We start from the raw sequence: 26,577 nt of genomic DNA on the forward strand, positions 1-26,577 counted from the left end.
CCCTTAAATTAAGGAGATTATCCCTTAATTAAGGAGATAATATTGAGTTATATTTGAGTTGTAATTAGTTAGCTCAGTTTACTGAGTTAAGTCCAGTTAAACTATTCCAAACTATTTGAGGAACTAATTGTGAGTTATCAGTCAGTTGATGCATGCATGCACTCAACCAATGTACTCTAGATAACTAAAGATTCCCTCATCAGAAACTCATGCATGTCTATTCTGAGAAATACCTAGTTGAGCTAAATGTCAAGGACAATGTACTATCAGTTGCATGTGTTTTTCCTATAAAGGAAACTCATGCATGTAGTCAAGGTAAGGTTCCTTGAAGATTGCACAATGCATATAGGGTGTTAGATCAATTTTCCACTTGGTTGGAGAAGATCATCCCAGAGGAACTATGCAAGGAAATAGGAGCTTGGAGGGTAGAGGAGAAGGCTTGTGAGAAGCTTTGATTGCCTGTGAGCATCTAGGAGGATTGTACTGAGAGCTGGCTAGCTGTGAGAGCTAAGGCTTTGTATAATCTCTATGTATTTCCACCTTGTATGGTAATACAAATAGTGGGGTTTTTAGCTGAGGCTTTCCCCAAAGTATTTTCATGTGTATTGTGCATTGATTCTTCTTCTAGTTATATGTGTTCAACTTAATCTTGCTCAATCTTTAAGCTTCCGCAAGTTTGATAGTAGAAGTAGGTTATAGTATTTTGCTTTAGTTATATTGCATTATTGGGTTAATTTATAGTCATATTTTCTACATAGGTATCAGGGCGAGATTTGTAGAGAATTTGTAGAATTTCTACATGGTATCAGAGCTATGAATAGTATACTGAGAAGAGAATTCGAAGTTTCAATTTTGGGGTTGCAGGTGCAAATCAAATTCATATCATACTTCAATTGAGATGGGGCATTATGTGACTAATTGTCCATCGAAGAAGTCCAAGAAGGGATCCTCGGAAGGATTGGAAGGTGAGGCATTGGCCTCTCAGTTCGAAATGGACTTTACCCTCATCGCATGCATGGTGTCATCGATGATGGGTTGTGTTTGGTATCTTGACAGTGGAGTGTCATTCCACATGACTGATGATAAAAGTTTATTCAGTGCCTTGGAGGAGAAAGACCTCAAGATACGCATAGAGATGGGTGACGACAGAAGGTATAGTGTTTTAGGAGTGGGCACGGTTGCTTTTCAGAGGGAGCATGGAGCTCCTATCACCTTGACAGATGTGAAATATGTGCCTAGATTGAAGAAGAATTTGGTATTGGTCGCGATGTTGGAGGACAAAGGCTACGATGTTGTCTTCAGTAAAGGAAAGGTGTTCCTTAGACACATCACCGTGAGACAAGTGAAATAGATCGGTTCACGAGTCAAGAACATGTATGCTCTTGAGGTTCAAGATGCATGCAAAGCCTTGAGGAGCAAGGCAAATGTTAGAGACTTGGTGGTTGAGAGGGAGAGTAAATTACCTCTCAACATGTAGTCCCAAAAGAAGTCTCAGACAATTATGGAGGAGCCACAATTGGAGAAGTGGGCAGAGGGATCACATGCAGCCATACCTCCAGGTGTGAGGTGGGGTGATGTGAAGTGATAGTCCCAAGAAGGCTAAAATTGGGCAGGGTCCATTGAGAGGTTTTATCTCATGGATCGTACCTTGCTACAAGAGCCCAAAATACATAGTAGTAGGAGGAATCAATGGGATTGATGCGGTCATAGATCAAAGTGACAGAGGCTAGAGCAGTAAGATACTGAAGAGTGCAGAAAAGGATTGACAACAGTGCAGAAAGACAGATTCAATAGAAGCGCAAAGTTTTCAGTTGACAGAGGCAATAGCAGTCAGAGACTTTGATGACAGATGCATCATACTGACTCAGGTTGGATGTTTTTTTTTGGTTTCTGGAGTTGCTGGAGCAACAACACTAGAGAGAAGTGTTGCATGCATAACATTCCAAAGGTTGACGATTGGGATCGAGTTGAACTCCTTTCTTTTTGAGAGGGAGTGTTGAAAATAGCAACAAGAAATGATAAAAATAGAATCGAGAAATTCCAATATTAATTTGTCCTTAACTTAAAATTGTGAATTAAAATCGAATTTAGTCTCACTAGCTGATTGGAATTAATTAATTAATTCATTATGGATTAATTAGTTGGAGAAATTCAAGTTAGAAGTCTTTCTGCAGTCAAGCAACAATTATCCCTTAAATTAAGGAGATTATCACTTAATTAAGGAGATAAGATTGAGTTATATTTGAGTTGTAATTAGTTAGCTCAGTTTATTGAGTTAAGTCTAGCTAGATTAGTTCCAAATTGTTTGAGCAACTAATTGTGAGTTATTAGCCAGTTGATGCATGCATGCACTCAACCAGTGTACTCCACATAACTGAATATTCCCTCATCAGAAGCTCATGCATGTCTATTCTAAGAAAGACCTAGTTGAGCTAAATGTCAAGGACAATGTACTATCAGTTGCATGTTTTTTTCCTATAAAGGAAACTCATGCATGTAGTAAAGGTAAGGTTCCCTGAGGATTGCGCAGTTCATACAAGGTTTGAGATCAGTGTGTGAGATCATTTTTCCAATTGGTTGGAGAAGATCATCCCAAAGGAACTGCGCAAGGAAATAGGAGCTTGGAGGGTAGAGGAGAAGGCTTGTGAGAAGCTTTGATTGCCTGTGAGCATCCAGGAGGATTGTATTGAGAGCTGGCTAGCTATGAGAGCTAAGGCTTTGTATAATCTCTATGTATTTCCACCTTGTATGATAATACATATAGTGGGGTTTTTAGCTGAGGCTTTCCACAAAATATTTTCATGTGTATTGTGCATTGATTCTTCTTCTAGTTATATGTGTTCAGCTCGATCTTGCTCAATCTTTAATCTTCCGCAAGTTTGATTGTAGAATTAGGTTACAGTATTTTTCTTTAGTTATATTTCATTATCAGGTTAATCTACAGTCAAATTTTCTACATAGGTCTCAGGGCGATATTTGCAGATAATTTGCAGAATTTCTACATGGTATCAGAGCTAAGTTTATCAGAGTTGTGAATAGTATATTGAGAAGAGAATTCAAAGTTTGAAGTTTGGGGTTGCAGGTGCAAATCAAATTCAATTGAGATGAGACATTATGCGACTAATTTCCCATCAAAGAAGTCCAAGAAGGGATCCTCAGAGGATCGGAAGGTGAGGCATTGGACTTTCAGTTCAAAATGGACTTTACCCTCATCGCATGCATGGTGTCATCAAAGATGGGTTGTGTTTGGTATATTGACAGTGGAGCCTCATTCCACAGGACCGATGATAAAAGTTTATTCAGTGCCTTGGAGGAGAAAGACCTCAAGATACACATAGAGATGGGTGACGATGGAAGGTATAGTGTTTCAGGAGTGGGCACGATTGCTTTTCAAAGGGAACATGGTCATGCCAAAGAGGAACTACCTGAAAAAGGTATATTGATTAGTATACTAACGGAACTGGGGAGAGTAAATTGATAGTAATCCACTAAGGGAACTAAGGGTGTGTAAATTGGTCTTTCATAGAGTGATTCAAGTGGAGAAACTATTTTAACTAGCAATATTTATGGAACTAAGGGAGGGTAAATTGGTATTAATCTACTGAGGGAACTGAGGGTGGGTAAATTGGTAGTAATCTACTGAGGGAACTGAGGGTGGGTAAATTGGTCTTTCATAGAGTGATTCAAGTGGAGAAACTACCTTAACTAGCAATATTTATGGAACTAAGGGAGGCTAAATTGGTAGTAACATACTGAGGGTGGGTAAATTGGTCCTTCGTAGAGTGATTCAAGTGGAGAAACTATAACTAGCACTCACTTTGAAGGGAAAGTATCTCCTTTTCCTAATCCAAAATGAGGTACAACTAAGTAATTCGAAGTACATGAATATGACCCTCAACAAATTGGGTTTACCATGAATACATTCCTCATGAATAAGTTCACTTAATTCGAGTAATGACTTCTTTCATGATTACTTTGGAGTTCAAGGGAGTATTTTTCTCTATAGGAGTTTGGTCAGAGTTTGGTCGTTCTATCATTTGGAGAAAAATTAAAAACCATTCTCCCTCAAATTAAGAGTTCAAAAGATCAAGAAAGAAGGTTGTTGTAAGCGCTAACCTAGTAGCGGGTTTGAGAAAAAATACTTCATCGGGCCCAAAACTAGGTATGAAAAACAATAGCTAACTAGGCTCCATACTGGGCTTGAAAAAGAAGACTTGACAAAATTTGGAGGTAGATGGAAAGAAATAAAACCTAAGAGGGTCAAGTTGAGGAAATGGAATCGATGTTATAGGGGAGGACCATTCAATCATCTATGATGATGATTGTTATGTTCACTTATTTTTCTTTCACAGATGTCGGTAAAAGACGAGCTACCTAGTGAATGGAGTTTAGCAGGACCGACCAATTTCAGTTTATCTTTTGTATCCTTCATCTTTCATATGTATATGGGTTGGCCTATAGTTGGTACCATGAATAAAAAGCCTCTCTGTATTACCTTGACTAGTTGTAAAAATCTTGGGAGAGTTTTGCATCCAGCATTATTAAGCATAAACCAAATACATTGAGACCTTAGTCATAAACCAAATACATTGAAACTATGGTGAAATCAAACAATGAGAGTTTGCAAAACGACCCTCAAATCACTATTGCAATGAAACCACAGGGAACAGGAATGACCAACTATCATGCATGTAGAGCCAAGCACATATATGAGAAACCTAAGAGAAATGCCTCTTGATATCCGACACACTAAAACGATAATAAGGGAACAAGAGACACGAATTACCAACTACAATGGATTTAGAGCCAAGCACGTAAATCACAAACCTGAGAGGAATGCCTCTTGATACTTAAGTGACTAAAACCCTAATGAATGACGCAAAACCAAACACAAAAATCACAAAACTACTACAATAATTTAATTTACAATAAATATCAATTAAAAATTAAAACTAAAAATTATATATTACATAACATGATTATAATAATTATAAAGAACATGTTACATGATATTAATTAAAAACACGTTAAATAATATTATTTATTAATTATATTCTTCACCACTAGATTCATCTGCACTAATTATTCACCTTTAAAAAAATATTAAGCCACCACATTTATTATCCACATTAGATTCCTCTCCACCACTTACATTTTAAAAAAACTCAATTGACCGCAACCCACAATTACCCTTACCTAATTGGCCCAAACAACAGGGACTCAGCCTTGCCTGATTGGTATCCAAAATCAATAATCAAATTAAACTCAACACACACATTTCAATTAACCCACACTTAGCATTTCCCAATTGGCCCAAACAAATTTCAATTAACCCACACCTAGCCTTGCTCAATTGGCCCAAACAAATTACAAACACTCACCCTTGGCTGATAGGTCTACTTGTAGAGCCCAAACAAATTCAGAAATATATCCATATCCCCAACCATTCTATCCAAACCATGCAGTAATAAAGAATGGTGGACTGTGACTATAGGAAGGGAGTTACCAAGACCAAAATATGGGCACCTAACAGGGCCCCGTGTACAACCTTTTTCTTGGACAAATTTTTGAGGAATATCTTGAGGCTAAAATCCATTTTCACAAACTTGTCCTGATTTCCTTCCAGCTCTCCAGATGGTTTAAGGATCTTGAAATTGACAATCTTACTGCCAAACTGGTAGTGGACAGACAACATAAATTCCATCAAGGGGAGGCTGATATGCCTGATTTCCTCGTCGCTAGAGGTAGTGTTTGTGTATATTTCCATCTCTAGAATGAGGAGGCCTTCCTACTTCAGGGCGGCTTTGTCGAGAGTAAACGTCATAATGTGGTTCCAGATGGGGTTGCGGTCGTTGATTGTGTCTACTAGCGTTCTCTGTATACTGTTGTTTTTGTTGGGATCATTGGTGATCTGTGCCACTGTGAAGGCTCTTATGTTCTTTACATCACTGTTCTTGATATCATGGGCTGCAATTAGGGTTATCTCTATGTTCTTGGCCATCATCAACACTGTAAATATCACTGGAAATGGAAATGAATGGATGTTATATTTGGAGAGGACGAAAATGGTGATGTAATAGGGAAAGAAATAGAGAAGGGTTAGGGAAAGATTTGGGGAAAATGGAAATGTAAATGGACAGATGATATATCTGGTAGGGTTGGAGATTGATTTATAGGCTAGTTGCGAGGCACATGGCAAGGATGCAAAACCTTTGGTCCTCAATAGAAAAATAGTAAAAAAATGCATGAACGATGGACAACATGAAGGGTTAGGGTTATACAAACGAATCTGCATCGTAGATGCAAGGCAGGAGATCAAAACTGTATATATATCATCGACTCTACAAAAGGGAAGACACAAGGTAGTGGTACCAGTTCACGTGGTCCAGGATGCGTTGTGTAGGTTTTCACATGGTCCAGGATGTGTGGGGTAAGGGGATAGGAGGTGGAGAGTGCATGCAAACAACTATAACCATGATCAGAATTAAACGTATATGTTAGGCCTTACCTCCAAGGCATAGTCATGTAGAACATAAACAATGATATTACCGTAGGTAACATAGTAGTTATAACCATAGGTAAGTGGAGAGAGCATGGTGTATAACATAGAGCAAGTGGGTGCGCAGGCACTCGAATATAATGACATCCCCATAAAAAATTTATATAGTACCATTTTATATTCAATAGACACCATAGCCAACATTTGATAGTTGTATCTCAACAAGGGGGAATAGTGACCCATAAAATACCCACATTAATATTGAACTCCAAAATCAAACCTACTAAGGTATTACATAAAAGTAAAAGTAAGAGACATAAATAGGGTGAGAAATAATTACATCAGGTTAAGATGGTATAGAGGTAAACCAAGTAGCAAGAAGACGCATGTGGAGTTATATAGTCAATACATTTCAACTATTTAATATATAGCTAAGAAAAAAAATTAAAAATTTTGATACTAGCATGAGTGAAAAGTTGTTGTGGGTTGGTATGTGACACATGGGAAACCTTATTCAGTCAAGTTAATGGAATTGGTTTGCAAATGTTATAACCTGTGTGGACCCTACCATGTTGAAACCCTACTTCTCGATATGACATTGATTTCAAAATAGATTTACTGTGATTTCTACTCAATCCAAATTTATACACATTCCTTGAATTTCAAGCACAATATTCCCTCGAATGTTCTAAACAAACCAAAAAAATATTCCTAGTTCTCCTTTTTGGGAAGCTCAAAAAACTAATCATTGGCTTCCATATTTTCAGACGGTCCCTAGGATGGTGATGTTCCTGACCTAGCTACGTCCCTCTATGTTGCACAATATCTCTTACGATTTCTTAACCACTTGAAGAACTCCTCCTCCGCCTTAAATGATTAAAAATATTCTTAAACCATGATCATAGTTAAACATCAAAGAAAGAAATATAAAATTAAATTTTCAATTTTTTTTAACTTTCCATGTTTGTAGGTAAATGATATTTTGTCCATATTTGATTCAAATCCACCTTTAAAATAAAATAAACCATTTTTCAAAACTCTAAACTAAAGAAACCACATTTTGAAACCACTTTAATAGATGAAACAAAATAAAATTATTTGGTTAAAATCTTAAAAAAAAAGCTCATCGCTTAGATGAAATAAATAAAAGGAACTAAAAAAAATTATTTTATTTGATTAAAACACTAGACAGCCACTTTTTCATCGGGAAACCTCTTTCATAAAGAGCCAAAAACTCCAAACCATAAATTATTAAAAAAAATTGGATCTTACAACATGACTTCATCGCAATCAAAACAAACCTAAAATATGACTCAATAAAAAATGGGACAAACAATGAACTCTAATAAGTTGGGGTGTAGCTAAGGAGAGGCAAAACATGGATTAAGTATCTAACAACAAACAGAACAAAAAATTAGCTATGATAAATTGGGGCTTAGTGATGGAGAGGTAAAACATGGATTAAGTATCTCCACTAAAATCAGGAAAACCTCCTTCCATGAAGTAATTAACAACATAAGACAAAATGCTAGTCCCCACATGCATTGCGAGATGATTTAAAAGCGATGGCTACTGAGGAGGCATTATAAAAAATGTGTGAGGATTTTGATAAGTTTGGGGTGGAGGAGTGGCAAATTGCGATGAAAGAGGGCCAAAGTTAGGGTAATGATTTTCCAAATGTTGTTGAGAAGGGTAATAGGTTCTCAGCTTTGGTCGAGGCTAATGGATATAGTAATGTCCCAGCCCTGGCCACAATGAAGGGGTATAATAACTTGCCATTTGCATCCCCTCTTGCATTATGACCACGACATGCCCATCTTTGCAAAACTCCTTCTAGTATAAAAATAGAGAGATGCACACATAAAGGAAAAGTTCTATTACACACTACAAATCACATGGATACATCACATATTTATGGTGCTTGTGAGATCCAACTAATTTCAAAACAAGTAGATTGGTTGTTCAGAAATTATCTCAACAACTCAATTAAATCTACCTACTCTAGTAAGCGTTAGTTTCAAGTCCCCCCTTTAACACTTACATTATTACATAAACCTTAGATATAAAGAATGCATATTAAAACAATATAACTGGTCTATGTCTCATTGATCTTCATGAACACTCACATCTAATCTGGAATCTCACGAACATCGCTCTTTCTTCATCCACTACTTTGAGCTATCACTTGAACTCCATTTAACACATGCTTGTCTTGGACCATCATTGATGAACTTTGCAAGATCAACAATATTGACAACCTGGCTCATCGGGGCTTCCGCGATAAGAGTTTTCAAGTAATGAACCATCCTATAGACCAATCACCATCTATCAGATATTTCACTTTAGGCTATCCATCAGTTGTTAGGAAGATAGTATGAATATTGAATGTGTTCAAGAGTTGATCAAACAACTTGACTTGTCTAACATAGAATGATCTCATAACAATAACTTGTACTCATTGTTCATGAGTTTTTGAGTTCCAAGAACAACAAACCATAACAATATGTAAACATAATTAAACTAATGATATGTTCAGGGGTTTTCAAGTGCCAAAAGCCATTGATTTAAATTATGTTATACTATACAATGATTGGTTATGCACCTTAATCATATAAAGTTTCGATAAAAATAAAGTTATAACATATTTACAATCAATCAATTAAAATCAGGCACTAAAGATTAGTTGTTGGTGCTTTTCCCACTAGTTGAAAACATAATAAATAATTTATATCCCAGAATGACCATGTGACTACAATTCATTGTGTGAAGTGAAAGTTGTTTGAAGTTGACATATCATAGATTGATACGTCATCCCAGATGTTGAAGAAATAGACTCATTCACAAAATATTGGAAAAGCGAACTCATTCACAAAATATTGGAGAATCGAACTCATTCAGAGAATAGCCATTGATACAGCCAATTCGTTCGAGAATACTAGTGATATAAAAGATGTGGCAGTAACCATTTTTCTCTCTTTCACGCTCGGTTCAGGTGAATGGTCAAGACCCATTGCTTGAAGATCTACAACTAATTTACCTAAACAATGGTTCATTGTACTTTTCCAAGCTACGAATGGTGTTCCTCCCCATTTTTTTGTCATGCTCTTAACACACAAGAAAATTATTTCATTAAACCAAAAGTAAAATACCCAAAATTATCATATAAAATATGCTTGGAATTTTATGTTTGCCACAAGATGTTTAGAACATTCGAAAAAAGGACCTTTGACATGAGCAGGAGCCCTTCTTCTCTCCTAAAACTAGAAAATAAAAAATGAGATTGCTTCCTCCGCTCATGAAATTTCACTCTCAAAACAACAAACAAATAATATTATGGAAGCACAAATTTCTTGCATCTATTAATGCCTCTGATAAGACATTGTCTATCCACAAAACAAGATCAATGCACTCCAACATCGAATCATGGGTCCTTTATTGTGGCTCTATGCAGGTCCCACTGTAGATGCTCCTACTCCAATATCCACTCAAATCTTACAGAGCTTGGAGTTTCTACAACACTCTTACAAACAGTACACATATATACTATTAAATGAAAAAAAAACTCAGTGCACTCTAGTACATATCATAATCTACAAAAAACTTGATGACTCTTTCATTCTTTGGGCCCTCCCATGAGGGAGTATACCCAGAGCTACCATCTCTCATATCAAGTAAACCCAAAGCTACCATCTCTCATACCAAGTAGAAAAAGAGAGAGATGCACACACAAAGGAAAAGTTCTATCACACATTGCAAATCACACGGATGCATCACATATTTATGGTGCTTGTGAGATCCAACTAATTCCAAAACAAGTAGATTGGTTGTTGAGAAGTTATCTCAACAAGTAAACCAAATCTACCTACCATGGGAAGTGTTAGTTTCAAGTCTTTTTGCACACCATGATATTGGCAAAGCTATGGAGGTCGAACAAGGATTCCATCCAGTATTATCGTACACGCAGACAAATGTCATCAATGTATGATCGGGACAGATGTCAAACAGAGATGAAAAAAGTAGACAAATGCTCAGCCTGGCCAATTTCAAAAAGGGACATCTTCCGTGTAATTATAATTTATTTTATTTAAATTTAAATATCATTTTTTCTTAAGCATTATTTTTAAATCTAGAAGAATGAATCATTTTAAAAAATATAATAAAAAGTAAATGATAATATAAAGCAATATTAGTATTTTTATAAATAAAAGTATTTTAAAATAATAATTTTTGCATACTTAATAAGATTGGTGATGTTTAATTACTTATCTTATTAATTTAGGAGTTAAGTTTGGGAAACACTTGTCCTATATGTGTAAGTTTAGAGTTTCTTAATAAATGGAAATTATATTATTAATTATGAATTTGAAATGACATTGTGAAAATGAAACAATATAATATTAAATTATAACATATGTTGCAATTAAGTATCCAATCTTCAAGGTTTTATTTTTTTTTATAATTGAGGAGTTAATCTTGTAAGTAATAAACAAAATGATTGTAATAAATAGAAAATAAGAAAAAGAAGAGAGTAGTTAACAAAAAATAAAGAAGAGAAGAGAAAATGATGGATGAGACACTATATATATATATAAGAAATTGGGGATTTAACTTTTTAGGTAATAGTAAAATTGATTGCAATTAACAAAAAAAATAAGGGAAAGATTGGAAAATGGTTGGAGTAATTGTCACACTCACCTCATTTGGAATCAATTACATAGACTAACTACCACCCTGGGAATATGGGACTAACCACCCACTCAAGGTAAGGATTTGAAACTTTACTACTATTTTCGAGTTTTGGTGTAAAACAATGTCTAAGTATTCTACTTTCTCAAGTTTTTGGCTTGAATCCAACCAAACAATTTTGGATTAGATCATATCTTTTTGTTTTCCAAATTTTGGTTAGATCATATTTTTTTTTAAAAGCCAATTTTGAATGCATAAATGGATTTGTGAAAAACCGTTGGGCACTAGGATTTAGTGTTGTGAGAAATCAACATCTACACTAAAGTCAATGACTCTAATGAAAACAATCAAATAGGATTAGAAATCAACATCTACACTCAAATTAATGCATCTAATGCTGACAACAATCAAATAGGATTAAAAATCAACATCTACACTGAAATCAATGCATCTAGTGCTATCAATCAAATAGGATTATCAATCAACATCTACATTGAAATAAATGCATCTAATGCAAGCAATGAAATAGAATTAGAATCAAAATCTATAGAAAAATAAATGCATCTAATGCAAGAAATCAAATAGGATTAGAAATCAATATATGTACACTGAAATCAATGCATCTAGTGCAAACAATTTTCTTCCCTTTCTCTCCCCCCTTCATCTACATCAATATATCCCTCCATCTCTCCTTTTTATCTTTATCTCACGCCCAAACACGCATGCTCTCTCTCTCTCTCTCTCTCTCTCTCTCTCTCTCTCTCTCATATATATCTATCTCTCCCTCCCTCGCTCTATCTCTCTCTCTTCTTCCCTCTCTCGCCCTTCCATCTATATCTCTATCTCCATCTATCCCTCCTTCATCTCTCTATGTCACCCCACAAACATACACATTATTTCTCCATATCTATCTATATCTGCCTCCCTCTCCCTCTCCCTCTCCCTCTCCCTCTCTCTTTCCCATCTCTCTCTCTCTCTCTCCCCCTCTCTCTTCCCTTTCTCTCCCTTTGTCTCCCATTCTATCTCTCTTCCCTCCTACTCTCCTCCCTCTCTCTCCACCTTTATCTCTCTCTATATGTATTTCTTCTTACGTCAATATCTCTCTCTCTCCATCCCTGTCTCTCTTCTTTAATATCTCTCCCTTTCTTACCCACCTCCACCTGTCTCTCTCCCTCATCTCTGTCTCTCTCTCTCTCTATTTTTCCTCCAACTCTATTGATTATCTCCCTCCCTCTCTCATTCTCTCTCCTTTGTATTTCAACCTCACCCCTAAACACACACACTCTCTCCATCTCTCCCTTTTCACTCTCTCTCTCTCTCTCTCTCTCTCTCTCCACCTTTCTCTTCCTCTATATGTCTTGAATTTCTTCCCTCCCTATATTTTCCTCCAACTCCATCTCTCGAGCTCCCTCTCTTTCTCCTCCACTCTCTCCTGCTCCTCTCTCTCTCTCTCTGCATATTTGTGTCCCTCTCTCTCTCTTACCCTTCCCTCCCTCTCCTCTATATTTCAAAAAAATAAAAATACTTTGACTATATATATAATTTTGATTCCATACATTACTTTAATTTTTTATATAATACATATATTTAAAATGCAAGATTTCAAATATGTGTTGTACATTTACCTGGAGGGAAAATGATAATTTTCCATGGAAATATTATCTAAATTTTTCTAAAATATTAATGTTCCAGCTAGCTCCATCAGAGATACATATAACGTTTCATGTTTTTCAATTGAAATTGCATAGGTTTATTTCTTTAGGTAGCTTTAGGTTATGATTACTTCATGATTTGAAAAATGTTATATTTTATTATTTATAAAAAAATTAGATTAAATAAAATTAACATATTGAGTCAGCTTGTATGACACTTTTTGTATTAATGACTCTTTTGTTGATGCCTACAACATATATCAACCACATTTATTAATGTGGTTGTGCTAGTATATATTATAATATAACAAATTTTATATTATATTAAAGTTAATATTATATTAATTCAAAATTAATAAATATAATGATATTAACATTAAAATATATTAATATTACATTTTTAATATTAATATCATATTTAGTAATTTAATAATAATAATAATAATAATAATAATAATAATAAATATTTTAATATTAATATTAAATTTAATAAGGTTTCTACATGACATGATAACAAAAATTATAATAAAATTTAAAATTTTAATGTGGTAAAAACTTTTATGGAAGGTAAATTTATGATCCATTTGAATTAAATGTATATGATAAGGTATATTTTGAGCATGGACAAACATATTTACACATTGCCTGCACATTGGATGCACAATTTGCATCTCGACTCAATAACATAAAAAATTTCTAATATTATTCATAACCTACATCCAATTGAATTTTTATTTTTAATAAAATAATATCATATCAACTTGGTTAAAACATTGATGGATTAAATCTTAGTTCTTTATTAATTCTAAGGTACAATTTTTTTTTTTATAGATGCTCTATCGAGCCATATAAATTTATGGAGCCCCCTTAACCACATAAATGACTCAATCGAAAGTTTACAAAACTCTCGTTCAAATTATTTGAATTTCAAATAACACCACCAGGAAGGAGGGACCAGGGACGTTCACCAAAAGAGAGCCTATTGTTGGCATCAAGCAGTTATACCTGATGTAATGAACCGAAAGCTCACACCGCACCCATAAATAACTACACCTGGAAATCCTAGAGGAAAGTTGTGAAAGGGATTGAAACCTACCTGGATTGAGCGCATTAAGACAAGCCATGGTGGATCTCTTATTGGCATCGAAACCCGGGTCGACTAATGCATTGTGATGTAATCCAATCGAGGTAGGAATGTGGATGTCCCCTCATATCGGGATGATATCTAAGATCAAGTATAAAGAGAACTAAATAGTCTTTTGGCCTATTGGGTGATGTTCCCTGTGTCCGTTATGCCACTTTTTTAATATGGGTATGTTGTATGTCCGTGGGCCACCTCTTATTTTGGAAGATGGGGTTATGCCGGAGGAATTCTACAAAATATATTATATTATTGAAGGTAATAAAATGTTTTGAAATTGATGCAACATCAACTGAGCTTTTGAATTTCCAAAATCTACAATTGTAGCAGTTTTTTTACAGAATTTTTTGCAATGTTATTTTGTATCTTAGTGAATTTAAGAAAATATTTGACTTTGGGTGGTGGAGTTGATCACGTTGGATTCATGAAGGAATACTCTATCCAATGGCATATGAATTTGACATTTTTTAATTTATATGATCTTTTACCTCTAATTTCTTTTAAACATAATGTTTGAAAAAAATTTGGGCAATTTTAAAAAGGATGAATCAAATATCAATAACATAAAAAAATTCAAAAAATACCACTATCCTTGTTTACGGTTCCTCTTGAAAAGGATAGTCTTGGTTTTTTAATTTATTTAAATAGTTGAAAACAACCTTAGGCCAATAAGTGCCTACAAAATGCAATTAAAATATTACTTCATCAACTTCAAAAAATAATAAAAATTATAATTTTGTATATAAAAATAATTCTTTAATTTGAAAAACTTAATTCTCTCATGCTAAAAAAATAACACTAAAAACAACTCCTACAATCATCTAGTTATAACATTATAGAATTTAACCATCATCAATTTAACAATTTTTTAAAAATCAAATAAACAGCTGTAAAGTCACTTAAATTTCAATTAATCCACCCTTACCCTTATCCCATAGGCCCAAACTTAAACCTTGGTTGACTGGTTTCCGAAATATTTCCAAAATAAATAATAGAAATAAATTAAACACACAAATTTCAATTAAGGCACACTTAGCCTTGCCCAATTGGCTAAAATAAATTACAAACGCTCAGCCTTTGGCTGATAGGTCTACCTGTTGAACGCAAACAAATTCAGAAATATATCCATATCCCCAATCATTATATCCAAACCCTACAGGATCAATGAGTTTTGGACTGTGATTATAACAGGGGAGCTGCCAAGACCAACAAATGGGCACCTAACAAGCCCCCGTGTACAGCCTTTTTATTGGACAAGTTCTTGAGGAATCTCTTGAGGCTAAAATCCATTTTCACAGACATGTCCAGATTTCCCCCCGGCTCTCGCAGATTGATTGCGGATCTGGCAACTGACGGGCTTGCCGCCAAACTGGGAGCGGACTGACTGCAAAAATCCCATCAAGGGGAGGCTGATACGCCCGATTTCCTCCTCACCGGAGCTGGTTTCCGTGTATATTGCGATCTCCAGAATGAGGAGGCCTTCCTGCTTCAGGGCGGCTTTGTCGAGAGTAAACGTGATAACGTGGTTCCACATAGGGTTGCTGCCGTTGGTTGTGTCTACTGGCGTTCTCTGCTTACTGTTGTTGTTGTTGGGATCATTGGTGATCCATGCCGCTGCGGAGGCCCTTATGTTCTTCACATCACCGTTCTTGATATCATGGGCTGCAATTAGGGTTATCTCTACGTTCTTGGCCATCATCAACACTTTAAATATAACTTGAAATGGAAATGAATGGATGTTATTTTGGAGAGGACGGAAATGGCGATGGAATAGTGAAAGATTTGGGAAAAATGGAAATGCGAATGGACAGATGATATTTTTGGTTCGGTTGGAGATGGCTTTATAGGCCCGTTGCGGGGGACAGTCTTCACCGCGTTTTCAGTAACGCGCAAACAGTGTTGAAGTTGACAATGTATCACACGGCCACGTAGTCCACCGACCCGAGGAAGAAACAATGTCTTTATTAATGGTTTTTTATTTCTCTAGCCACTGTGCAGAGGTATTAATTATCCTGTACTCATTGTTTTTTTGGTTTTCTTTGGTGTTTTGTTTTTGTAATGTGAATTAATAAAAATGCAAAATTGGATTAATAAATAATGAAAAAGTTTATTGTCAGACGAATAAATTAAAAAAAAATAGCGTTTGAAGCGCGTATTGACAACAGGGCATGTTGAGATGTAATTTCATCATTTCGCCCACGATGGTGGGACCCACACGTTCCTCGAGATCCATCGTGATAATTGGTACTTCTTACAGTGCGGCGTATGGGCGGCGCTGGGTGGAGCTCGCAGAGGGTGGAGGAGGGCGGGGGAATGGTTGGCAGCTGGAGCCGGAGTTTTCGGGCCGCGATGGAAACTGGGCAATTCAATCTACCTGCCAAAATTTATTTTACACCGCTTAGTTTGAGGCAAGGCAATTTTGGATCCGTACAAATCGATTTATAATTTATTGTAAATTAACGATTAATGTAAATAGAATATGAAATAAATTTGATATAAAAATGAAGATTTTTAAATTTTATAAAAATATTACACAACAATGTTATTGCTAAAAAACAAAAGTAGTGACATCAAGTGACTTCAGATAAAGATCAAATAAAGGTTTAAAGTATTAATTTCATATTTTAAAAATAATTAAGCTTTATTAAAAAACTGGTTACAATTTTGTTTAACCAATTAAAATTGACTTAAAAGAAGAAAAAGAACCAATATCTAGCTTAAAAGCATATATCTAGCCTTTTAGCTGGAAGAAGAACTAATATCTTGACTTATTATAGCACACATCATTATACTTTTCTCCAATGAAGTAATGCACTAAATATGGCATAAACGTTTTAAAAAACCTAAATAATCCATAAATCATAGGTATAACCTTTTCCTTTTCTTGCCCCTGAGTTGCCAGCTACTTCAATGCAAAGGTGGGTGTCTACAAAACCTTATCAGAGATACAACAACCACTTCGTCGTTCTTTGGAGACTGCCGAAGACTCTGCTAAAGCAACATTGATGATAATAATGACAGTGACGACCTTTAATCAAGATGAAAATGTTGTAACTACTCATATTCTTCTCTAAAGCAACTACATTGCAGATTCTTGAAGAGACTATTGTAGATCGCTGAAGCAACTGCCCTGGAGACTATATGTTGTAGCTACTCATTTTCTTCTCTAAAGCAACTACATTGCAGATTGTTGAAGATAGTATTGTAGATCGCTGAAGCAAATGCCCTGGAGACTATTAAAGCAACATTAATGGTAGTCATTTTTTTAAGGACAATATACAAGATGTGAATAAGGTTAAACACGGTATTGTTTGAGTCTCTATATTGAGGTTATATTTACCTACATTTAGAGGTTTTTAGACCAATCACAATTTAAAATGTTTCATACCTGATAAATCAATCAATATAATATGAGTGAATTGTAAAGAAGGTGCAAATATACACAGAATTATACATTTCTAGATAGGAAATAATTGAAGAAAATTAAAGAAATTAAATGCTATTTATATTTATTTTGAACTTGAAACCCTTTTCTGATAAAGAAGAAGAACAAAAAACTAGAATTCATGCTATGGTCAAGCAAAGAGGAACAATATCATGCATGTCTAGAAGGAAAGGGTATACTGCTTACTATAATAGTCATAGAACTGAGTAACTACATGCCATGTCTGGAAGGAAAAGGAATACTGCTTACTATAATAGTCATAGAACTGAGTGACTACATGCCATGTCTTGAAGAAAAAAGGTATACTGCTTACTATACTATACCAGTCATGGAACTAAAATAATACTGCTTACTATACTAGTCATGGAACTAAGTCATGGAACTAAAGTAAGGTATATTTGTCCTTCAAAGAGTTGTTCCAGTGGAGAGATTATTCTTATTAGCATTGGTTTTCACACTGCAAGTATCTCCTTCTCCGCGTTAAAAGTCAAGTACATGTGAGTATTTCAAAGCAGATGAATGTGATCCTCGCCAAATTGGGTTTAGTATGAATGCATTTCTCATTGAACATAAAAAACAATAGGTTCACTTATTCTGAGTAATGACTTCTTTCTCGATTAGTTTGGAGTTCAGGCGAGTTTTTCTCTCTATAGGCGGTTGGTCATTCTATCATTGCGAGACAACTTAAAACCTATTCTCCCTGAAATTAAGAGTTCGACAGACCACGTCGTAGAAAGAAGATTGCTGGAAGGGCTAGCCTACTACTGTGTTTGGAAAAGAAGATGTAATCAGGTCCAATATTGAGCTTGACAAATAACAGCTGACAAAAAAAATAATACCTAACACGGTCGAGTACTAGGTTTGAAAAGTAATACCTGATCAAATTTGGGAATCTTGTAAAAACATTATCTTACCCATATGGGTTGGGCTCTCATGTTTGTCCCTCGTGACTCATTATAAAAAAAAGGGAATTTGGTAACAACTATTATCTTAAATGGTTATAGAAAAACTTGGGGTCTTTTAACCAACATTACTTATAAGCATGAACCTCACACATTAAATCCGGGTCAAAAGTTTGAAGATGCCTTTTTAAATACATGAAAATTTAAATACCAAGTTACTCTATTTCATTTTTACAATATGTTTTCCGATATTTTTTAAAACATATTTTTTTATTAAAATACTTCTGGCCTCTTTCTCTATTTCATTTCACTTTGAAGATAATTTTTTTTTTTTTCTTTTCTTTTCTTCTTCTTCTTCTTTTTTTTTTTTTTCTAAACTCCTTTGTCGCTTCATTCTTCAATATTGTCTAACTCAAAATTATGTTTGGCCATTAAATATCCTTTGTCTAACCCCATACATTGTCTAGCCGTCTAAATTATGTTTGGGCCATTGCATATCCTTAAATGCCTACCTACAAGCAATAATCAAAATCCAAAATGACAAGTCTGTTGTTATTTTTCATTTCCTCTAATTTATTAAACACAGGTGAGAGGGGAAATTTCAAGGGACTTGTAGTGTTCAAATCACCAGATACCAGATGAATCGAAGACTGGTCGTGATGGAGGATCATAAATCTTCTGAGAAGGGGAAGGCTTCGGTAGACTGTTCTTCTAGCACTACGATCCCGACCATAAAGGTCTGGCTTACGAATTGGAACATGCTCTGGTCGTGATGGAGGATAACCGGCCATGAAAATTACAAATTGCAAGAATATTTAACAAATTTATTTGGCAACCATTCGCACTGAATTGAACTTTAGCGAATTATTGACCGAATCGAACTGAACTGTTTCCAAACTCTTCAGGCCGATTCGGTCGAATTGGGTAACTCTGCTTTGATGAAAATTTGAATACCCACCGCTACTTCATCGAAAGCGCTGAAATATCTAAAATATCAAATGCAGAGAGGCCTTTCCCTCGTAGAATATATCACGAAGACGACCAAGATTCTTTGGATCAGCGGAACTCAACATCATCTACTATATTTCTCTTATCATCACGACCAAGCTCAGCAACATTTTCTTCTGAAATTTTTCCTCTGTGGAGGAATGGGATGTCTAGAAGGGCTATGTCCTGTCACCATCGTGCAAATACTATGTCGAATACGATGGGAAATACAACTATTGAGATGAATCTGATCAAATTAGATGAGGAGTCGAGCGAAGAAGAACAAGTCATATCGTGACTTCTTGAATCCATATTTATTGAATTATGTTTCCCAATGTCAAATCAAATTCTCATGGTCCTAGCCTCCTCCACGCATATTCCATCTTGGCAGAGACAACACTTCGGGTGAAGGAATATGAGCTAAGGCTACAGGATTCTCACACTACACCTAAAATTTATTTTGGCAATCTCAAATCGCTCTACAGGAAAGACCGCACTCTGATCAGGCTCATACGGTGTGCAACGAGATGAAAATGTTTGGAGGACGTATCGAAAGCCAACCCCGTGCGAAAAGAAATACTAGACACCCTTCACCAGGTCAATACTTCCATAGTCAAGGATTCCACGCCACCTAAAACAAAAGAAAAAACATTTTGTAGATCTACAAACCACATGTACACCCATCTATCCTAATCTATGTACAGAGAATCAAATCTCAGATATCCTCCATTTTTTCTGGCCCTTTCCTTGAGTGAGTCAGGGCTCTCATACTAAGAAAGAAATTAGAAGAGAAGATATGTGCAAAAATTATTTACAAAATTATCTTCATACTCACATCACTACAAACCAAATTGCATTCCATATTTATAGTGTTTATGATATTCAACAGTTTCCAAACCAAGAAATTGCTCATTGAGAAAACTCTCAACAAAATTCAAAAATCAACAAACTAATCTTACATATATACTATTGTAAACATTATTCCAAGTGCCTTCACCTCTTCTGATGAACATAGTGATCCTCTTCCACCTAGATAGGGGGACTCATCCTCCAGCAAACATGTTCAAGCAAACTAGATTATCTGTTATGCTCTTTTATCATGGTATTGTTAAGCAAACCAGATCATCTGTTATGCTCTTTTATCATGGTATTGTTATAGTTGTGGTTGTGACTTTTCCCCTTTTTGTCTTGGGAGCTCCCCTGTTATAATCAGTCCCCATTCTTTGTTACTGTCGGGGTTGGGGATATGCACATATTTCTGAATTTGTTTGGGATCTACAAGTAGACTAATCGGCCAAGTCTGAGAGTTTGTAATTTGTTTGGGTCGATTGGCCAAGAGTAAGTGTGGGTTAATTTAAATGTGTGTTGAATTTCATTTGATTGATGATTTCCGAAATATTTTGGAAACTAAGTTGAGTGTTTGCAATTTGTTTAGGCCCATGCGAAGGGTAAATGTGGATTAATTGGAATTTGTGTCTTAAATTTCATTCAATCGTTGATTTTGAAAATATTTTTGAATTTAACCATAAAGTTAACAAATTGACTTCATTGTCGTTCATTTGATTTGAAAATATTTGCTAAATTACCTACAACTAAGCTCGATAATGTTACAACTAGATTAGTGCTGGGTGTCGATTGGAAACCTAGGTACTTCTATGCGATTTTTTTTAATAACAGTAAAATAAATGTTGTCGTTTGATTTTTTTTTTAAATGTGATTAATTGGTGCAGAGGCATGTAATGCGGATAATAAAAGTGTTAGCTTTTTTTTTCAAGTGAATAATTTGTGCAGATCAATTTAGTTGGTGAATAATATAATTAATGATTAATATTATTGTACATATGGTTTATAATAATAATTATTATTTATTTTTCTTTTTATTTAATATGATGATGATGATTAATGTCTATTAAGACTAATGTGATCTATCAGACTTCAAGAAAAGAGAGGTTAATTGTCATTCTTCAAAATTTTGTCTCTGTGTGATGATAGAGTAAGGAAACAAGCGGTCCAATATTGCTATAGTTGGGCTGGCTTAATAAGTCAAGAAGAATTAAAGTGTGGTTGAATATAGGGAATTGAGAGTGGATGTGGGCAAGAGCCTAGTAGTCTAAAAAGAAGTCTTTTTCATCTTCCACTTTCTTAGTATCACAAATCTGACAAATTCTATAGTCCTAGGGAGCCTTGGAGTAGACCACAACCCTCATGAGAGTTAGTTCTAATCCTAGCGATTTTCATTTTCTTTTTAGTGCTAGTCAACATATATAAATACTTTTAATTTATTAGATTTAAGAAATTTCATAATATTATAAAAATGAACTGAAGTTAGTATTTTTTATTTATTTAAATTTATACCAACATATATTAAAATGATATTTATTATTAATTTTTTAATTATAACATATTCAATAATATTATTCCATTAAATTGTCTAATATATTTTAATTGAAATTTCTCAAATTTATTATTTTTGAGGAGTAAATTTTTGACGTATATTATGAGTGATTGTCAAGAGCTTATTGATCATTATTATTTTAGCATTGACTCATGCAAATTTAACATTGAAAAATGAGTCTTTATTTTTCAATGTTATAAAAAAAAGAGCTTATTTTCAAACAATGGATTGTACTATAACTTGAAGGTGTTATTTGAGCCTTTGCTTAAGATAATTTCATGTGGATAACTATCTCACATATTTTATGCCACAATTTATGGAGATGGTTTCAATATTTATGCATTATTTTAGATATTTGTGTAGTGGTTTATCACTAGCATTTGCAACACAATGGCATAAGAAATAATAGTATAGAAGAAAGAAGTCAAAGTTTTATGCAAATTTGTTCAAAGTGAAGGTAAAGTTCAAAGTAAATGATTTATGAATTTTCAATTGAATTTTTCTCACTTGTCTTGTTTTCCCTTTCATGAATTTTTGAAACTCTCTCCTTTTTCCTGTTATGATTTTCTAAAATATGCAAAACCCAACCCTTGACTCAACAAATTTTCTATAGATTTGGATAAAGTATTTACCACCAATATTCTTTGCAACACCTTTCAAGCTTCCAACAAAGTACTGCTGAAGAACTTCTAAGTTGATCATTTTCTCCACTTTACCTCGCTTCTTCTCAAGTCCTTTCCTGATGTTTGTATGCTCTAGGAATGAACTAGAACAAGAAATATCATTAGCAAGAACAACATAAACTTCCATATTGACATGAGTTGATTCATGTTTGTGATGTTTAAAATCTCCAAGGGTTTTTTGTTTGGATATAACCCATCATTTTCCATGGATTTGGGGGTTGCAAGGCCTTCCTATGTTTAATGTTTTGTTACATAAAAAATAAAAAGCGTCTTACCAGAAATGACACAACCCATTATCATGTAACTTTTTGTACTATCGTATTATACATAACTTCATTTATTTTCTCAGTTTTTATTATCCCAAAAACTTATTAAAATATATTATGCTCAAATAAAAAAAAAAGATAAATCACTTACATTATACCAAATAAAAAGAAATAATATAAACATGAAAATAAACATGAGCTATTAAAAAAATATTAAACACAAATACAGAATTAAAGTAGTAAACAAAACAATAAAATTTCTTGATATAAGATGTATTTTTATGAAAAAACCCATCTTCTAAAAATATTTTAAAATTTGCAACTCAACCATAACTAACCATCTAAACGTGAAAGAAAAACATAAACAATCCAACAATTTAAGTAGCCAACAAAACTAATTTTCACATGACCTTCAAGTGACCACATCATCAAAAAACTAATAATCCTAGTACTTGTATTTCTCCGGAGAAACCAACCAAAAAGTTTATAGAGGCCAAGAAGAATTTCGGATGACCTTCAACTGACCACATCTTCATAAAACTAATAATCCTGGCAGCTATATTTCTCTGGAGAAACCAACCTGGAAGTTTTCAGAGGCCAAGCAGAAGTGTTCCTCTGCTCAGTTCTTCCACAAAGTCCTCAATTCAAAAATTCCATCACACCAGGTAAATGGAAGTTTCTCCCTCTTATCTTATGTTGGGAGTTTCAAAATGAAGCTCCTTCAGAGTGATTGTACGTGTTGCACTTGGATAGGACAGTTCTTCCACAAAGTCCTCTATTAAAAAATTCCATCACACTAGATAATTGAAAGTCTCTCCCTCTTATCTTATGTTGCGAGTTTCAAAATTAAGCTCCTTAAGAGTGATTTTATTTATTTGTTGTACTTGGACAAGAAGGTTGTTGTTTGTCAAAGATGGTGCAAATACACAATAGCTATATCATTCCTCGTGTTAGTCTATAGTGAATTACTGTCAAGATATAAGCAATGCCTTCGATCAAACCTATGAACCAACCATTCTTATTGCATTTGCCAAACAATAAGCTCACATGGGAGTCCCCGTTAATGTCCATAGAAACAACATGGAATCACTCTTTGAATTCAAAAAATTATGATAGTTTTCATAATGAAAATAACAAACTTAATGATGCTCATTTTTTGAAGTTGTCTCAAATTTTGAGGTTTTTTTAGGTTCATCGTGAAAACATGGTTGTGTCAAACAATTTCATCTAGATGGTACAAAATATCTATCTTCTCCTGAAGTTGTCTCAAATTTTGAGGTTTTTTTAGGTTCATCGTGAAAACATGGTTGTGTCAAACAATTTCATCTAGATGGTACAAAATATCTATCTTCTCCTGTCAACTTCTTTAGTTCATTTTTAATTTAAATTAGCATGCAATATCACCAAACGTTTTTATTATCAAAATCAATACTCTAATTTCTTTTTATTTGAAATTTTCTTATATAACACATATTTTTATGAATAAATTCATGACAGTTAAATTTCCAAAGTAGTGTGAAATCTGCAATCCACCCATAATTAACAATCTAAATATGAAAATAAACATAAACTATCAAAAAAATATTAAGCACAAATATAAAATTAAAATAGCAAACAAAAAATGAAATTTCCTCCTATAAAATGTATTTTTATAGAAAATGTCATCTTCATCCAATATTCTGTAATATACAACTCAACCATAACTAACCATCTAAACATGAAAACAACATAAACAATCCAACAATTTATTTATGGTCCAAACAAATTTAAGTCAAGACAAAAGTCATATGACTCTCGACATCACCCTCGAGCAGTAAAATAAGGATGAATGTACTTTCTGCATCTCTGTAGGAAAAAGGAAACGAAGTGTCCTGTGATAAGGCCGAAGGATACAGACCCGAATCGTCCTCAAGTTCTTGTAGTCCTGAAATTCGGCTTGTTTTATAGTCTATTATGGTTAAATATTAATTATTTCATCATATTTATCTACAATTTTTTATCATTTTATATTGTTTTTTATTTTTTTAACAAAATAATTTTACTTTATCTTTTTTATGAGTTTGTTTATATAATTTTAAATAAAATCATAAATTTTAGTAGTTTAAGATGCAAAATTAAATAAATAAATAATTTAACTTTTCTAAATAAACTTATAACACTCAAATTTCAAATAACTGAAATTTACAATTCAATTAACCAAAAAACTACCCAAAATTAAAAAAAAGTAATAATTAAATTAAATTACATTGTTGTATTTTCTTTCCGTTACCATATGATTTTATTCTCTCACATTGCTACTCTCAGACACTTCACATTTCTTTGTAAACTATTATTTTGTACAGTCACGCAATGGCTAACAAAAAGTTGATAAATGAAGCCCAGAAAACCCCAAGGAATCCTTATTCAATCTGCATCCCAATTATGGTATTCATATACATGAAAGACGTATTTACTTGTTTGTAAATTTACATTCCATTTTTAGATATCATGATCTAAATTTATGATTGGGAACTATTTGTTTTGGCCCACATTCCTTTAATTATTTAATATTAGATTCCATTTTTAGATATCATGATCTAAATTTATGATTGGGAACTATTTGTTTTGGCCCACATTCCTTTAATTATTTAATATTAGAGGCGTTTTGCCCAAATTCCAATATGATTTTTCTTTATATTGTCAAATCAATTTGCGGACGTTATTCAGGAAATAAATGTTAACATGAAAATAGCTCTTATGAGCGTTGAAAATTCTTTTCGTCGTTCGTTGGGCTGGTGATCAAAATTTATCTAGTTTTGTTTTTTGTTTTTTTTTTAACGATATAAAATATTTTGTATTATTTTTGTAGTTAACTTTTCACTCTAGTTTGAGTGTTTTTCCCTCGCTTGCTGATGGAATGGTGATACTCGTGGCATGCGGTCTTCAGCGCTCTTGCTTGTGGTGGAAGCTCTCTGTAAAGCTTTCGAATGGTGGTGCAGTCAAAGGGAGCCAAGTCGTTTTCTCATTGTTATTATGTTATGGTGCGCATGGAAATGGAGGAATTATAAAATTTTCAGAGACTCAAAGTATTTCTGTAGATCCATTTTGCATCGCATCATTGCAATCTTCGATTCAGTTCCAAAAAAGCAGCCCAAAAAGAATGGGCCCGCTACATGACTCCGGCTTTTTGTCTATGGAAGTATTGGTGGATGTGATGTCCTGGCCGTTCTTGGAATGTGCTTCTCCTGGTTTTTTTTGTGCATTTTTGCCATGTTCTTGAACCTGATGTATATGTTTTGTAATATGGATGCTCCTGTATTCTCAGTTCTTTATGTTTCCATGATGAGGTATTTGTCTTTCTGTACAAGATGCCTCTTCGGACATCTGACTTATGCTTGTTTCTCGAGATGTCTTGGATCGTGGCTTCTCTTGCCACCCTTTTGTAACTTATGATGGTTTTTATATTGTCTCAATATAATCTATGATGCTTTTTCCTCTGAAAAAACTTTTGACTCTAGTTTGTTTTAATTTATTATGATTTCTTTTCAGGGATTTAAGTGTTTCTCTATCGGATAATATATATTTGATAATATTATTATTATATAAAAATTGATATTTTTAATTAATAATTATTGAATTATATGGGAATAAACTTTTTTTAATTCATAACAGCGAGTTTTCTAAAATGAATAAGTCAACCCATAATAAATAAGATGTTATAAACTATTACTAAATAATTACTTTACATAAATACAATATTTTATATCTAATTATTTTTTAATAGCTATTTTTAATTAAATATAGAATATTTAATAAATTAACTCCTTGCCACTAATTCCAAAAGAATTATTTTCTTTACCTAATAACTAATTCACCAATAGCTAATTTTTAACGGCTAACTCTGGGCAATGTTGCATCCTTACTATTTATTCCTTTTGATCA

At 33.9% G+C, this 26,577-nt stretch overlaps 1 protein-coding gene across 1 annotated transcript; it reads right to left on the bottom strand.

Moving 5' to 3' along the window:
* Positions 1-15,257: 15,257 nt before the first annotated feature.
* LOC149200119 (protein SRC2-like) lies at positions 15,258-15,674 on the bottom strand. The gene has a single exon (XM_089400854.1). It carries the CDS (start codon positions 15,672-15,674, stop codon positions 15,258-15,260), a length of 417 nt encoding a protein of 138 aa, XP_089256980.1.
* Positions 15,675-26,577: the final 10,903 nt, after the last annotated feature.

This window comes from Pinus tabuliformis, chromosome 2_1 (genome assembly GCF_031772625.1).
Source record: "Pinus tabuliformis cultivar Carrire ecotype Pingquan chromosome 2_1, CPIR1, whole genome shotgun sequence".
Classification (NCBI taxonomy): domain Eukaryota; kingdom Viridiplantae; phylum Streptophyta; class Pinopsida; order Pinales; family Pinaceae; genus Pinus; species Pinus tabuliformis.